Genomic DNA, 14,310 nt, shown 5'->3' on the forward strand with positions numbered 1-14,310 from the left:
TTTTTTAAATTAAAAACTTAATTTTCTTAATGAAACAATGTTAAATTTTAGGCAACAACAAAAAATTACATTTTCCCCTTTATGGAAATTTATTTCGTGCACTTAATTTCTTTTTATTTGCATTTTAATCCTATGTCAATACTTGTCGTATACGCATTTGGTTCGAGTATGAAACTAACACCGTAAATGGTTTGATCTCCTCAGTAGCCAATTTCCTATCTTCCTAGAGATTATTGTCTTTGTTTATAACTTGCATAATTATAAGAATAACAAGTATATACGGCCGTAAGTTCGGCAAGGCCGAATCTTATGTACCCTCCACCATGGATTGCGTAGAAAGTTCTATTAAAATCTGTCCTCCACAATCGAATTACTTGGGTTGTTGTAATACTAACCGATGGCAAGGTATCTTAAAATTGCTTAACACACTCAAAAAAAAGTGAACTCTCTATTTCACTAAAGCCAATTTAACTTTATTTTAGTTCATGGAAATTTTATGTTTAGAGAAAGTTTACTTTACTCTAATAATTTTTTGCGTACGTTAGTTAAATTAACTACACAACAGGAATACATTATACAAAAATTAAGCATAAAGATTTACTAAATTCCTTTTTTCTCTCAAAATAGTTCATTATTTCTTTAAATTTGTAAGTTTTACTACAAATGCGTCCATCATGAACTTCGTCATTAAAGACATTCTTGCAATTTTGAACTCCAAGTTTTTTTTTCAAACTAGAAATTTTTCTTTAACTAGTGCAAAAAATTAATTATGTCTAATAAAGTTTCTTGAATTTGTCGAAAAATATTTACTAATTTTTGTGATATCGGCGCCAGCGTTTGTAGTACTGTTTAGTTAAAATTTTCTAAAAATTTTTCTAAACTTAAACTTTTTCTAAAATTAACCAAAAGATTTCTTCCTGCTGGGTTCACTGTTTTTTCAGTGCATCATCTTCTAATTGTAAGATAGTCCATACGGGGTTATAGTAGGCAATAAATATAAATATAGTAGGCAATATAGGCGATTAAGGGAGTCTATAAAAAATTACTAGCCGATATGAACTGTTCCGTGGTAATTAGAGAGCCAGAAGTGAAATATGGGGGTCGATTTATATGGGGGCTATATACAATTATGAACCGATATGGACCAGTTTTTGTGTGATTGGATCAATATGAACCAAGTTTGGCTCCCCAAGAGACGCCCCAAGCAAAATCTGGGAATCCGTTTTTATAGGGGCCATATATATATATATTTATGGACAGATTTGGACCCATTTTTGCATTGTTACAGATCGGGGTGAAATTTGATCCTCCAAGAGGCTCCGGAGGTCAAATCTGGGGATCGGTTAACATAGGGGCTATATATAATTATGGACCTATATGGACCAATTTTAACGTGAATATTAGAGACCATATACTAACACCAAGTATCAAATTTCAAACAGATCGGATGAAATTTGCTTCTCTAAGAGGCTACGCAAGCGAAATCTGGGGGTCCGTTTATATGGGGGCTATACATAAAAGTGGCCCGATATGGCCCATTTGCAATACCATCCGACCTACATCAATAGCAACTACTTGTGCAAAGTTTCCAGTCCATAGCATGTTTCGTTCGGAAGTTAGCGTGATTTCCACAGACGGACGAACAGCCGGACAGAGGACGGACATCGCTAGATCGACTCAGAATTTCACCACGACCCAGAATCTTAGACCAATATGTCGATGTGTTACAAACGGAATGACATAGTTAATATACCCCCATCCTATGGTGGGGGGTATGAAAACTGCAGGGTCTAAATTAAACAAATAAATTAAACATATAATTGAATATTTTGTTCTTAAATAATTAGTTTCTATAGGCATACTCTTCATTAGTATATTATATTTTGACTCAAATCCACAGAAAAATCCAACTATAATTATAATAGGAAAATTCACATTAAAGTATAAATTCTTATAGAATTATTTCATCTAATTACTTACAAATAAATTAACAACAATAAAATAAACTATTGATTGGACAAATAAAAAACTTAATTGAGATTTGCAACCAAAATCAATAAATTATTTATGTATAATTTTTATTTCTAATTAAGTCTGTCATTGATACTATATCTTTCGTGAATAATTAATTTAGTTATTGAATCAGACTTTTTGCTATGTATTGAGGAAAATACAATGATGTTGTTAAACGTAATCTCAATAAAATTGCCATTAAGCTTATATTATCTTAGAGAATCATTTTTTTAATAATAAATAAAAAATTTTTAACATACGACTATTACGACCAAAGATTATAGATTTGAGGAAGATAGGAAATTGGCTTGCGTCATACCAAATGTTGCATTTACCATGTTAGTTCCATACATGTTTGTAATTTTTTTATTTTTTTATTTGTTTTTCGTTTTTATTTTTTAAATTAAAAACTTAATTTTCTTAATGAAATAATGTTAAATTTTAGGCAACAGCAAAAAATTACATTTTCCCCTTTATGGAAATTTATTTCGTGCACTTAATTTCTTTTTATTTGCATTTTAATCCTATGTCAATACTTGTCGTATACGCATTTGGTTCGAGTATGAAACTAACACCGTAAATGGTTTGATCTCCTCAGTAGCCAATTTCCTATCTTCCTAGAGATTATTGTCTTTGATTACGACATGCCCTTTGTTGTAAAACAAAAACTCAATAATTATTTAACGTTGAACCATTGAAGCGTAAAATGATGCGTGTAAAAACTTTCTTGTTGATAAAATGTAAAATGTTTCATTTACAGTCAATCACTAACATTCTAGGTAGTTACAAACGGAGTCTAATAAGTTTGATAAATGTTGTGGGTTAAAATTGGTGTGCATATAATTTTTGCCCAGTATGTCCTGGGCCATACTAACTGTAAGTTTTTTTATATAAATACGTTACACACTTAAGGATAATGATCGTTTTATTATAATAATAAAAAAAAAACTTTTTTATTGTAGAAGTTCCAATCAAGCATTTCGAAATCGTTATAATCGAAAAATAATAATTAGTTTTCATATATGCGAAATTTTCTAAAACGGTATTAAGGCTAGTAAAAATAAAATTCTTATTGTTTTGAGTTGTGTATAGATCGCACATATGAGATTGCAAGACTGGTTTTTTGAAAGAAATTAAATTTGTATGCTAGTTCAGTTAATTTGCAAACTAATACGGCAGAATATGAATGCATCAACGTTCATCTTAGCGATGTCATCAAAAGTACCAAAGCTTCCAAGGCATTAATTCCCGGTTGATACTGTCTATAGTTGACGCGTAAATAACGCGTTTTTCCATCAGTAGCCAAGTTACTAGGTAAAAATTCAAAAAACTCTAAATCTCTGTAAAAATTTTACAACGCGGGATCAATATTTTATACCAGCTTGGCCTAACTTTAATATTTTACGAAATTTCAACAATTGTGTTTTTGTATTTGTTTCTTAATTATTTACAGTGACGACATACCAGGAACTCCCTCCTTTATACAAATTTGATGAATATGATGATTTAGTTTCCTCATCAAACCCATCTACGTATTGTTTAATTTTTGCCGAAATTCAGCCAGATAATGATACCAAATTGTGGCATATAATTAGAAACTATTCAAACGATATAATGCATCGTTTTCGATATAATTATATATTTTATGGTCTTCGACTAGATAAATGCAATACATTGTTGAATGGTATTACGATTAAGCCGAAAAACGATTTTAGTGGAAATGAGATGTCACCAACTTATAAAGAGGTATGTGCATTGAAAAACAGTTAAACAGTATATAGAGAGAAATTAAATGTTAATATAAATTTAAATATTGTTTATTCCAAATATGTCGTTGATGCTCATTGGTTCGATAAATTTTACCTCAAATCTAAAGAAAAAAAACAACTATAGTTATAATCGGAAAATTCATAAGAAACTATATGCTCTTATAAAATGAAAAAAAATATTTCGTATTTGAAATTTATGTGGTTACTTTAATAATAAAATAATTACTTACAAAGCTTTTAATTTTACATAATTGATGCGTACGTTTTTTTAATATAGTTTTTGTTAAGATTTAATAGAAATTTTTCATATATAATTCTAATTCTTTTACAAAAATTAACCGTGAAAATAAAGTGATTTTCAACTCGAAAACCGAACTTAGTTCCGGCCTTAACCCTTTCACTACCGATGTCCACCTGGGAGGACGTGACTTTGAGCGTCGATTGTACATTATACTTGTATGCTTTATTTAAAACTTTTGTTGGATTATGTTAAGGACGCCCTTCTAATATTAATTTACCAGTTGTATTTAGTCGAAAATGTGTTTCGTCAATTTTATGCAAGTTTTTTTCTATGGAAAAAGTGAAATCCCCATTTTTTGTCATTTCTGATATTGCCCTTGAGCAATTATGGTGACCTTTTTATAGTATGTAATTGTTGATTTTTTCTGTATGAGAGGAAATGTTATTTAACTAAAGGATATAAAAAAAATCGAAAATTGGGTGTACGATATATACAGTATAAGTCGATTAAGTCATGTCCTGTATAGTGGACATCGGTAGTAAAGGTTGCAAAATTTATACAACCGTTTAAATAATATTAGACCAAAAATGTTATATGGAATCAGTGTTGTCAGTATTGGGGATATTTCCCCAAATCGGGGATATTTTTTCGAGGATGGGGACAAAATTTTTGAGTTGGGGACTTGGGGATTTGTTGGGGAATTTCCACAAATTTGGGGATTTTTGTGGGGAATTCTGATCAGTATAACAAATTAGGTTTTGAGTTATGGTTTATATGAAATTCTTTACTTCTACATGCTTAAAAAGGGGCTCAAAGAAGTACATAGAATCTTCAAAATATGAAAAAGAACTTGGGTCGAAATGTTGGCCCCACACCTGCATACATCACTGATTTGGAAAATATATATAAAACATATAATAGAGTTCATATGGGGGCAACAACGCCTTTTGGTCGATCACCCAATTTTATTTCTTAGCTATTCAGAACTATTTGATTCATAACTCCTATTTTTTTTCTCTGATGAGGGATTGTATCAGATAAAATTTTGAGCACCCGTCTAATTTTTTGGATTTTGAAATCGTAATCTTTTTGTAACTCGCAAACTAGTATAACAAAAATTTCATATTTTTAAAATTTTTAGATTATGACTGATTTTTACAGCAGAGCCTATTTCTTTTTTCAAAAAACTAGCCAAACACGGTATTGGGGATTTTTGTGGGGAATTTTAAACTAAATTGGGGATTTTTTTGGGATGAAAGCGTCTTATTTTGGGGACAAGAGCCCGAAAAATACTGGCAACACTGTATGGAATGGCAAAATTCGAAATTATTATCTGTAAATCCCATAGCAGTTGGAAAAATATTTTTACGACTTTGAGATTTCAAGGAACTTGACTCAATTTTAGTGAAAATCATTCAAGCAATGAAAAATCTACATTTTCTAGCTTAACAAACAAATATTTATCCTGTGTATATCCTATATATTCAAATTCAAACCTTAAGGTGTTTTAATAAAGGATTTAATATCCAATTTGCGTTTTTGAACTCGTAAACCAGAACTCGGATAAAAAGTTAACAAAACTAAGCTTTCGAATATTCAGGAAACAAGCAATTCTATCGTTGGTTACATATCAGATCGTGTATTATAATCACGCTCAAGTAAAGGCTGAATAACATAGCATAAAACATAAAATGTTTATTAAACTGAAAATTTGGTAAACATGGATACATAGAAGTAGGTTATGAAATTAGCCTGTCCCATAAGTATTTTGAAAAATAATTAAAAAACAAAAAACAAAATATTTTCCAAACAATATCTACATACTATTATTTTCCAGAAAAAAACAACATTTTTTAACAGAATTGAAGGTCACGGATTAAAATTGGTTTAAGTATATTTAATTGAATTGACTCCTTTGACTACCAGTGTCCACCTAGGAGGACATCTTGCTACATCCATAGGGCTGTTTTCTTTTAGCACTGGATACCCTAAGCCGTGAAGGACTAAAAGAAAACAGAGTACTCGCTTATCCAGAACATCTCCAAAAATATGCAACAGCTGTTTAAAAACAATCACAGAAAAGAAGTTAAATCTTGCATTTTTAATATATGAAATGCTCCAATTTGTAATAAATATGCTGCGATTATTTATGACACTGTACCACTTTGAATTTCATGTTTTTTGATAAATTAGTCACAATAAGTTGGTATTGTGAATCACTTTATCAAAATACAATCCGGCAAAATCGGCGCGACTTGCACTGATGAGTTGTTCTGGATAGAACACCAGTGCAACGATGTTCTGGATAGCCCATACAAATGTTGCATCCAGTGCTTAAAGAAAACAGCCCTCATGTTTACATAAGTATACTTCCAAAATTTGTTGTTTTGTACTCTATATCACTATGATATCACTATAATAAAATAATTCTGAAGAAACAAAATTTTGCAATGTCTACTTTTAAATCGGTAGTGAAAGGGTTAAAGAAACATTATTATAAATAATTAATAAAATAAAATAAACTTATTTACCGAAGAAATCAATTAATTTTTAACCAAGTATGTTTTGTGATTGCATACAATTCAAATAAAAATTTAATTGAATAATTCAAATGAATTTCCTGATGAATCGGAGATTTTTAATTATGTTTTCGTAATAAAATATATTATAACATTTTGTTGTTAATTTCTTAGGTAACTGATTATTACAAAAGGATTTATGGACGGAAAAACTTAGGTAATTTAACGTATATAATGGATGATTGTGCTAATTATGAATTCCGTAGACAATACAATCTAAGCCTTAATACATTCATCGAATATTGCATTGAGCCAAATAAAAAAGATGATTATACAGGTAATTGAAATACACCAATTGAAATTTAAAAATTAGGTATCTTCGATATACCATGAATATATTAAGTATATACACCCTCAAAAAAGGTTGCTTCTGTAACATATACCCCAAACACATTTTGCTTCAACCATTTATATTTTCAGGATTGGCCCAAACAAAATATTGTTTGTATTGTATATTATGTTTCACCTTAGGGCATATACACTGGTAGAAAAAATTTTAGTGAAATTTTCTTAGTGTAGATATATTTTTAAGGCGCCAATTGGTTGCTTCCATTATTTTACTTGCATCATACTGTCTAGGTCTCTCTTTCTAAACATATATATGTTTATAGGCTATTTCTAAATTAATATATGTTTACATCTAAGCATATTATATTTACAAACATTTTATGTCACAAACATAATATGTTCTAACATATTAACATATATGTTCCAAACTTGCACTTAAAAATATTGTGTTAAAAAATTTGAGTTACAAACATATAATTTTTACACCCAAACATATGAAAAACAGTCTTTAGTATAATATATACAATATAATGTATAATATAAGGGTCTGATTATTTCATTGTTCATCAATGTGCCTTATACGTTTCGAAATCTCTAAAAATCTAAAATGACTGGTATTTGTGTTTGTTGCTTTGAAGTATACACTGTTTGGAAGTATTCATACAGAGGCGATTTTTTCGTTTGTATCACTATATATATATGTCACTTCATATTTATTTATTTAAAACTGCAAAAACTAAAATTTTTAATTATTTTTTCCCATCTAGGTTATGGTGTTATTTTTGCTGCTTCCGTTATAGCATTATTGGTATTCTTAAACATCACCTCAACAATATACGATTACAATTTGAAATGTCACAATGACTCTAATAACCATCAAATACCACTGGACACAGGTAGTATATTATTATTACTATCAAATATAATAAGAAGTTGTTTTCTTTTTATTATTTATTTTTGCAGGAACTCAATTACTGACATCTTTTTCAATTAGCAGAAATTTCATAAAACTTATTGCAGAACCATCTATCGATGAATATGAATTGAAATTTACTTATTTCTTTCGTGTATTTACGATATTCTTTGTCATTTGGGGTCATACACTGTTGGTTACAACAGCATCTCCTCTGGCAAATCCTATATTCATTGAAAATAGTTTGTATCGGCCAGAAATTATAATTTTCCAAAATGGCACCACTCTTATACAGATATTTTTCGTCTTAACTGGTTTCCTAATGAAGTTAAAATTCGACAAACTACAACCAGTGACATCGAAAAGCGATTTTAAAACATGTTCGCTGGTGTATATACAAATATTTTTTCACCGATATTTAAGGTGTGACAAAAAATTCCTATTATTTTATTATTTTGTCTTTAGATTAAAGCTGACTGAAAAAAGGAGACTTTTGTTTATAAATGCAGCTATTTTGAATAATTCAGTTAGTGAAAGTCTACCTTTATTATACCCTGCACCACACTGTGGAACAGGATATTATAAGTTAGTACATATGTTTGCAACACCCAGAAGGAGATGAGATAGACACATAGTGTCTTTGGCAATATTGCTCAGAGCGGGTCCCTGAGTCGATGTAGCCATGTCCGTCTGTCTGTGAACACATTTTTGTGATCAAAGTCCAGGTCGCAGTTTTAGTCCAATCGACTTCAAATTTGGCACAAGTTTCTGTTTTGGGTCAGAATAAAACCCTATTGATTGTAGAAGAAATAGGTTCAGATTTAGATGTAGCTCCCATATATATCATTCGCCCGATATGCACTTATATGGCCACAGAAGCCAGAGTTTTACCCCTATTTGGTTGAAATTTTGCACAAGAACAACAAATAGTACTATAGTAAATTATGTCAAATTTCATTGAAATAGGTTCAGTTTTAGATATAGCTTCCACATATATGTTTATACGATTTGGGCAAAAATGACCAAAATACAAAATTCATTATAAAATCGCCACTGCTAAGTCGAAAACTTGTAAAAATGACTCCAATTCGCCAATACTTCTAATACATATTTATCGACTGATAAATCATAAATACACTTTTGCCAAGTTGGCTCAAAATTGGATCTGATTTAAATATTTCCCATATTTTTTTTACTAACACCCCACCCCAGGGCATTAGCCGACTTAAATTTAAAATTTTGAAGAACTCTAAGAAATTTTGTTCAGATCGTGTCAGATTTACCATAAATATAAATAAATATATAAATATATGTGTATGGGAACATAAATCGTTATATATATATAGCACCCAACAGATTGGACGGATTTGATGTGCTATCGAAAATGATGATCTACAAAGTGGTGCAGGGTTTAATATAGTCGGCCCTCCCGATTTTAGACTTTCCTTACTTGTTATTCTTAAAATAAGGAAGGATTTTGCGAAGATTTCGTTCAATATTTTGTAGTGAGTTGTTTCATATTATTATAATATAAATAACACAGTTTTTTGTTATTATTACAAATTGTTCCGTTTTTTTTTTTTCTAATAGGAGTCTACAGCTTTCACCGTCATCAACGGATGACGGTGCTATTGTAAATCAAATAAATGAAATTTTTCAGGATTTTGCCATCTTTAGCTTTTTTGGTATTCTTCAATGCTACATTACTCAAGTCTTTTGGTGATGGTCCCTACTGGCAGCACATGGTGGAAGGAGAACGCAAATTTTGTACAACTTATTGGTGGAAAAATATCTTTATGATAAATAACTTTATGATGGAAGATAGCGTAAGTGGCAAACGGTTAAGAAATAAAAATCAGGACAGTAATACGGTCACCTTGTATTTATGAACCAAAATTTACTTCTAAATATTCCAGTAGTAAAATTGGGTGATAGACACGTTGCCAAAGTTGGTAGTTGATAGAATACCAGAAATAGTAGATTTTTTAGTAGTTTGGTAGAATTTTGATGTTTTGGTCGATTTTGCAGAGGTACTTCATAAATTTTCTATAGAAAACAACTTCTGACAAAATTTTCAATATAGAAATAAAAATTTGAGAAAATTTTCTTTATAGAAATAAAAATTTGAGAAAATTTTCTATATAGAAAAAAATTTGAGAAGATGTCTACATAGAAATAAAATTTTGACGAAATTTTCTATACAGAAATAAAATTTTTAAAAATATTTCTATACAGAAATACAATTTTGACAAATTTTTCTATATAGAAATAAAATTTTGACAAATTTTTCTATAGAAATAAAATGTTGACAAAATTTTCTATAGAAATAAAATTTTGACAAAATTTTCTATAGAAATAAAATTTTTACAAAATTTTCTATAGAAATAAAATTTTGACAAAATTTTCTATAGAAACAAAATTTTGACAAAATCTTCCATAAAAACAAAATTTTGAAAAAATTTTCTATAGAAACAAAATTTTGTTGTTTTTTGATTTCAGCTTAAAACCATGCATTGACTAAACTACAAGTGTAGCTTAACCAACAGAGGAAAATAATGTTTGTCAAATTTATTTGGGCAAAGCCCTATAGACTGCAAGATGGTTGGATGGACGCACGTTTCGGAATTACCACATTCCTCATCAGCATCCTCTACTTGCAGCAAAACTATCAACCAATTATCAGAATAAATTCAGGCAGTTCATTAAACCCAACAATGAACCACACTTGAATCTTCCGAAAAAAAGGTTTTGCATGATAGCCGGCTTATGCCGAAATAAATTCGTACAAACATATCTCATATATAAAATACAATTTTGACAAAAGTTTCTATAGAAATAAAATTTCGACAAAATTTTCTATGGAAATAAAATTTTGACAAAATTTTCTATAGAAATAAAATTTTGACAAAATTTTCTATAGTTGTAAGGATCTTAATTTTTAAGTCCTTTTACTCTGAAGCCTATGGTAATGATTTGTTACTGTGTAATACACTATGTGGGCCACTAGGCCTTTGTATTATATTGAATTAATAAATAAATAAATAAATAAAATTTTGACAAAATTTTCTATAGAAATAGAATTTTGACAAAATTTCCTATAGAAATAAAATTTTGACAAAATTTCTTATAGAAATAAAATTTTTCCATTTGTTTTGTTTTGTTATTGTTGGTTTTGTTCTTTAAGCATTGTTGTTGTTTTTTTATTTCAGCTTAAAACCATACATTGACTAAACTACAAGAGTAGCTTAACCAACAGAGGAAAAGAATGTTTGTCAAATTTATTTGGGCAAAGCCCTATAGACTGCAAGATGGTTGGATGGACGCACGTTTCGGAATTACCACATTCCTCATCAGCATCCTCTACTTGCAGCAAAACTATCAACCAATTATCAGAATAAATTCAGGCAGTTTATTAAACCCAACAAAAACCACACTTGAACCCTCCGAAAAAAGGTTTTACATTGATAGCCGGCTTATGCCGAAATAAATTCGAAACAAACATATCTCTTTTCCTATGCCACTGTCAAATCATCGATTTGAATTCACATGGCTGGGTTTATTTTGAGCGTGAAATAAAATTTTGACAAAATTTTCTATGGAAATTAATTTTTGACAAAATTTTCGATAGAAACAAAATTTTCACAAAAATTTCCCATAGAAACAAAATTTTGTCAAAATTTTATATGAAAATAAAATTTTGTCATAATTTTCTATGGAAATAAAATTTTGTCAAAATTTTCTATGGAAATAAAATATTGACAAAATTTTCTATAGAAATAGAATTTTGACAAAATTTCCTATAGAAACAAATTTTAGACAAAATTTTCTATAGAAAAAAAAATCGTTAAAAAAGATTAAACCGATTTCTTGAAAAAATCCCAAAATTTAAAAAAAATATCCCCAATTTTGGGAAAAAATCACGTTGTCACAGCTTCGCGAAACTTTGAAAACTTAATGCAATTCTGCACCAAAAATTGCATTAAAAATTCATAGTATACTATTATATGGGCTATTATATTATAGTATAACATACTAACATATTAGGATTTTAATCTGATTTGACTCCTAATTATTTGAATTGATTTAAGCTTGTCTTAAAAGTGTAATATAAATAAAATTAATATAAAAATTGTATTTTATAGTGCGCCCATCAAACATGGTACCTTGCAACAGACATGCAACTCTATGAACTGTATCTTATAGTTTTGATAGTAACATCGAAGTAAGTTTAATTTAGTGCCATACACACTATAAATAAAATCGCGTTTTTTACACTTCAAATCTCTTTTTTGTATGAAAATGTGATTTGAAAACATCGACAACGAATACTTTGGAAAGCAGTGTGAATGTACAAAAAACTTTAAAACGTATTTGTTGAGTTTTCTTTTTATTTCTGTTGCAGGTTTAAATATATGCGGATTCCTATTTATATTACACTTGGAATACTATCAATCCTTGTGCCTGGAGTTTTAACATACGTTTATAGATTGGATGCTTCTACGTATCTAAGACCGGAGTAAGTGAAACCCTCGCTTTCTTGAAATACAGTATAATCTTTCGTTTTGTTAAATGGAATGCATATTTTTATTTGATTCTTGTAGATATTATCGTTATTTATATTTTCAAAATTCGCCGACTTTATACATTGCCTACAGTCCATTTTACTGCAATCTGGGTGGATATCTAATGGGGTTTGTTTGTTCAGAAATATATGCCAACTCAAAAAAATTTCTAAAAATCAAATCTAATTTGGCAAAGTATATAAATGTTCAGAAAATTCAAATTCCATTTTTGATGGTACTACTTTTAATTGGATTTGGTCTACTATTCAGTGGCCTTTTCGTGGTGAATCATAAATCGGAAGATCCTTCTCTATTGGTGTCTCTTTATGCTGGCTTTTATCGTAGCATTTGGAATGTTTTTAGTTCATTTGTCTTATTGAGTATGCTAATGAAATTTGGAGGCAAGTTAAAAAAACTTGAAATTATAGAAAATTTTAAATATGTTTAATGGTATGTTTTGTTTAGGGCTGGCTTACAATATTGCAAAGTGCGGAATTTTTCGAATATTAGGTAGACTCACATTTCAAATGTATTTATGGCATGTTCCAATTTTAAGAATCCTTTTTGGTTATTTTCGCTCGCCAATTTATTTGAATAATACATATGTGGTAAGTATAAAAGCTAAACTAAGGAAGACCTTTTTGAATTAACTATTGTCTTTTCAGATAGGTCAAATTTTATTGGCCTTTAATTTTTCAATAATTGTTGCATTCATCCTCACGATATTCCTGGAATATCCCATGGGAAATGTGGTAAATGTTATCTTAAGAAAAGGTAAAGTAAATCAAAATCTATAATATTTGTATGGAATCATAATAATATTATTTTTTCTTTAGCGATAAGTACTCAATCCAGAGATGAAAGTAACCATAGCAATGAAATGAAGTAATATTCGTAATTTCAAAATTAAAATTCTTGAGATCCTAAGAGTCTTTAACCAGAGAATGGAAATTTCTTTATTACGTCTGCAGCAAAACTTCTACATATCACAGCTATTTGGGTTAGTAATCAATGTTAAATGCATTACGAGATAGTAAAAAATTCCAACACATTTTTATAGTTTTGTAATTATTTATAACCACCATTATAAAAATTTCAGGAATACTAACGACAAGCAACTACCACTTACTTTCATCAATTAACTGTTATACGGAGAACATAATGGAATAGACTCCCACCATAAAAGGGTGCACTATTCGATGTAAATGTTATAACATCGTTTTCTTTCGACTGTTGCAACAATAACTAATGTAATATTATGCAGTTTACTTTAATTCGGCTTTAAAATTTTGCTTTTTTGTTACCTAGTATCGACTTTATATTTATATTTGAAATTGAAGATGTGAAATTGAATACTACTTACCTCTTAAAACAAAAATGCAATAATAAAACAAAATATTCTTAATACTACATTTATTTCTCAAATAAAACTGAAATAATTCCTTTCATTTTTCAATACGATCACTTTTGTTCATTTTCCCTCAATACAAGGATGAAACTCTATCTTATTGTAAATAGTCGTTGTCTTGTTATAATTTTCTATGCAACATCAGAGAGAATAAAAAGACAAGAGGACGAAACTGTAAAGCGAAACTGCGTCAGTAGGTGGTTGTCATGAGGAAAATTTCTCTAATATCATGCAGTTTTTGTCGGCGCTTCTCTCAAATATCATACAGTTTGCGTCGGCGTCACCCAGTTTAGTTCTCTGCCGGCTTTACGAAACGTAAGGAAAAGAGGATTTAGAACCTACTTTGTAATAACAAATGTTCTTTTATATAAATATTTTCATTCTATTAAATTTTTTGGCAGACAATTTGAAATTATAACTGCCGATGCCTTTATAAACAATTTATCAAAACAGCGCTTCGACCGCAACGTAGGTAATACTAACGCTGCAGGCATTGTGCGACATCTATACGGTTGACATTTGTTGTTTTTGTAGAAG

General features: G+C 29.5%; 2 protein-coding genes across 5 annotated transcripts in view; one reads left to right on the forward strand and one right to left on the reverse strand.

Moving 5' to 3' along the window:
* Positions 1-13,846, reverse strand: part of LOC142238262 (uncharacterized) — an 18,135-nt gene extending 4,289 nt beyond the window's left edge. Inside the window, exon 1 of the mRNA XM_075309867.1 lies at positions 13,729-13,846. The gene's annotated coding sequence lies outside the window, so the exon portion shown is untranslated. The remainder of the gene's footprint in view (positions 1-13,728) is intronic.
* LOC142238261 (O-acyltransferase like protein) lies at positions 2,778-13,775 on the forward strand. 4 transcript variants are annotated; one of them, XM_075309863.1, is made up of 13 exons: positions 2,778-2,889; positions 3,467-3,759; positions 6,717-6,879; positions 7,658-7,786; positions 7,854-8,226; positions 9,464-9,629; positions 11,946-12,025; positions 12,206-12,319; positions 12,405-12,766; positions 12,831-12,973; positions 13,031-13,139; positions 13,202-13,365; positions 13,465-13,775. In XM_075309863.1, the coding sequence occupies exons 1-12, from the start codon at positions 2,826-2,828 to the stop codon at positions 13,252-13,254; spliced, it is 2,049 nt and encodes a 682-aa protein (XP_075165978.1). In that variant the 5' UTR covers positions 2,778-2,825; the 3' UTR covers positions 13,255-13,365; positions 13,465-13,775. The 4 variants fall into 4 exon arrangements, with proteins under 4 accessions (XP_075165978.1, XP_075165979.1, XP_075165981.1 ...); XM_075309864.1 differs by having other exon boundaries at positions 6,717-6,759; XM_075309865.1 differs by lacking the exon at positions 2,778-2,889 and adding an exon at positions 3,131-3,327.
* Positions 13,847-14,310: the final 464 nt, after the last annotated feature.

Source organism: Haematobia irritans, chromosome 5 (genome assembly GCF_050003625.1).
Source record: "Haematobia irritans isolate KBUSLIRL chromosome 5, ASM5000362v1, whole genome shotgun sequence".
NCBI classification, from domain to species: Eukaryota; Metazoa; Arthropoda; class Insecta; order Diptera; family Muscidae; genus Haematobia; species Haematobia irritans.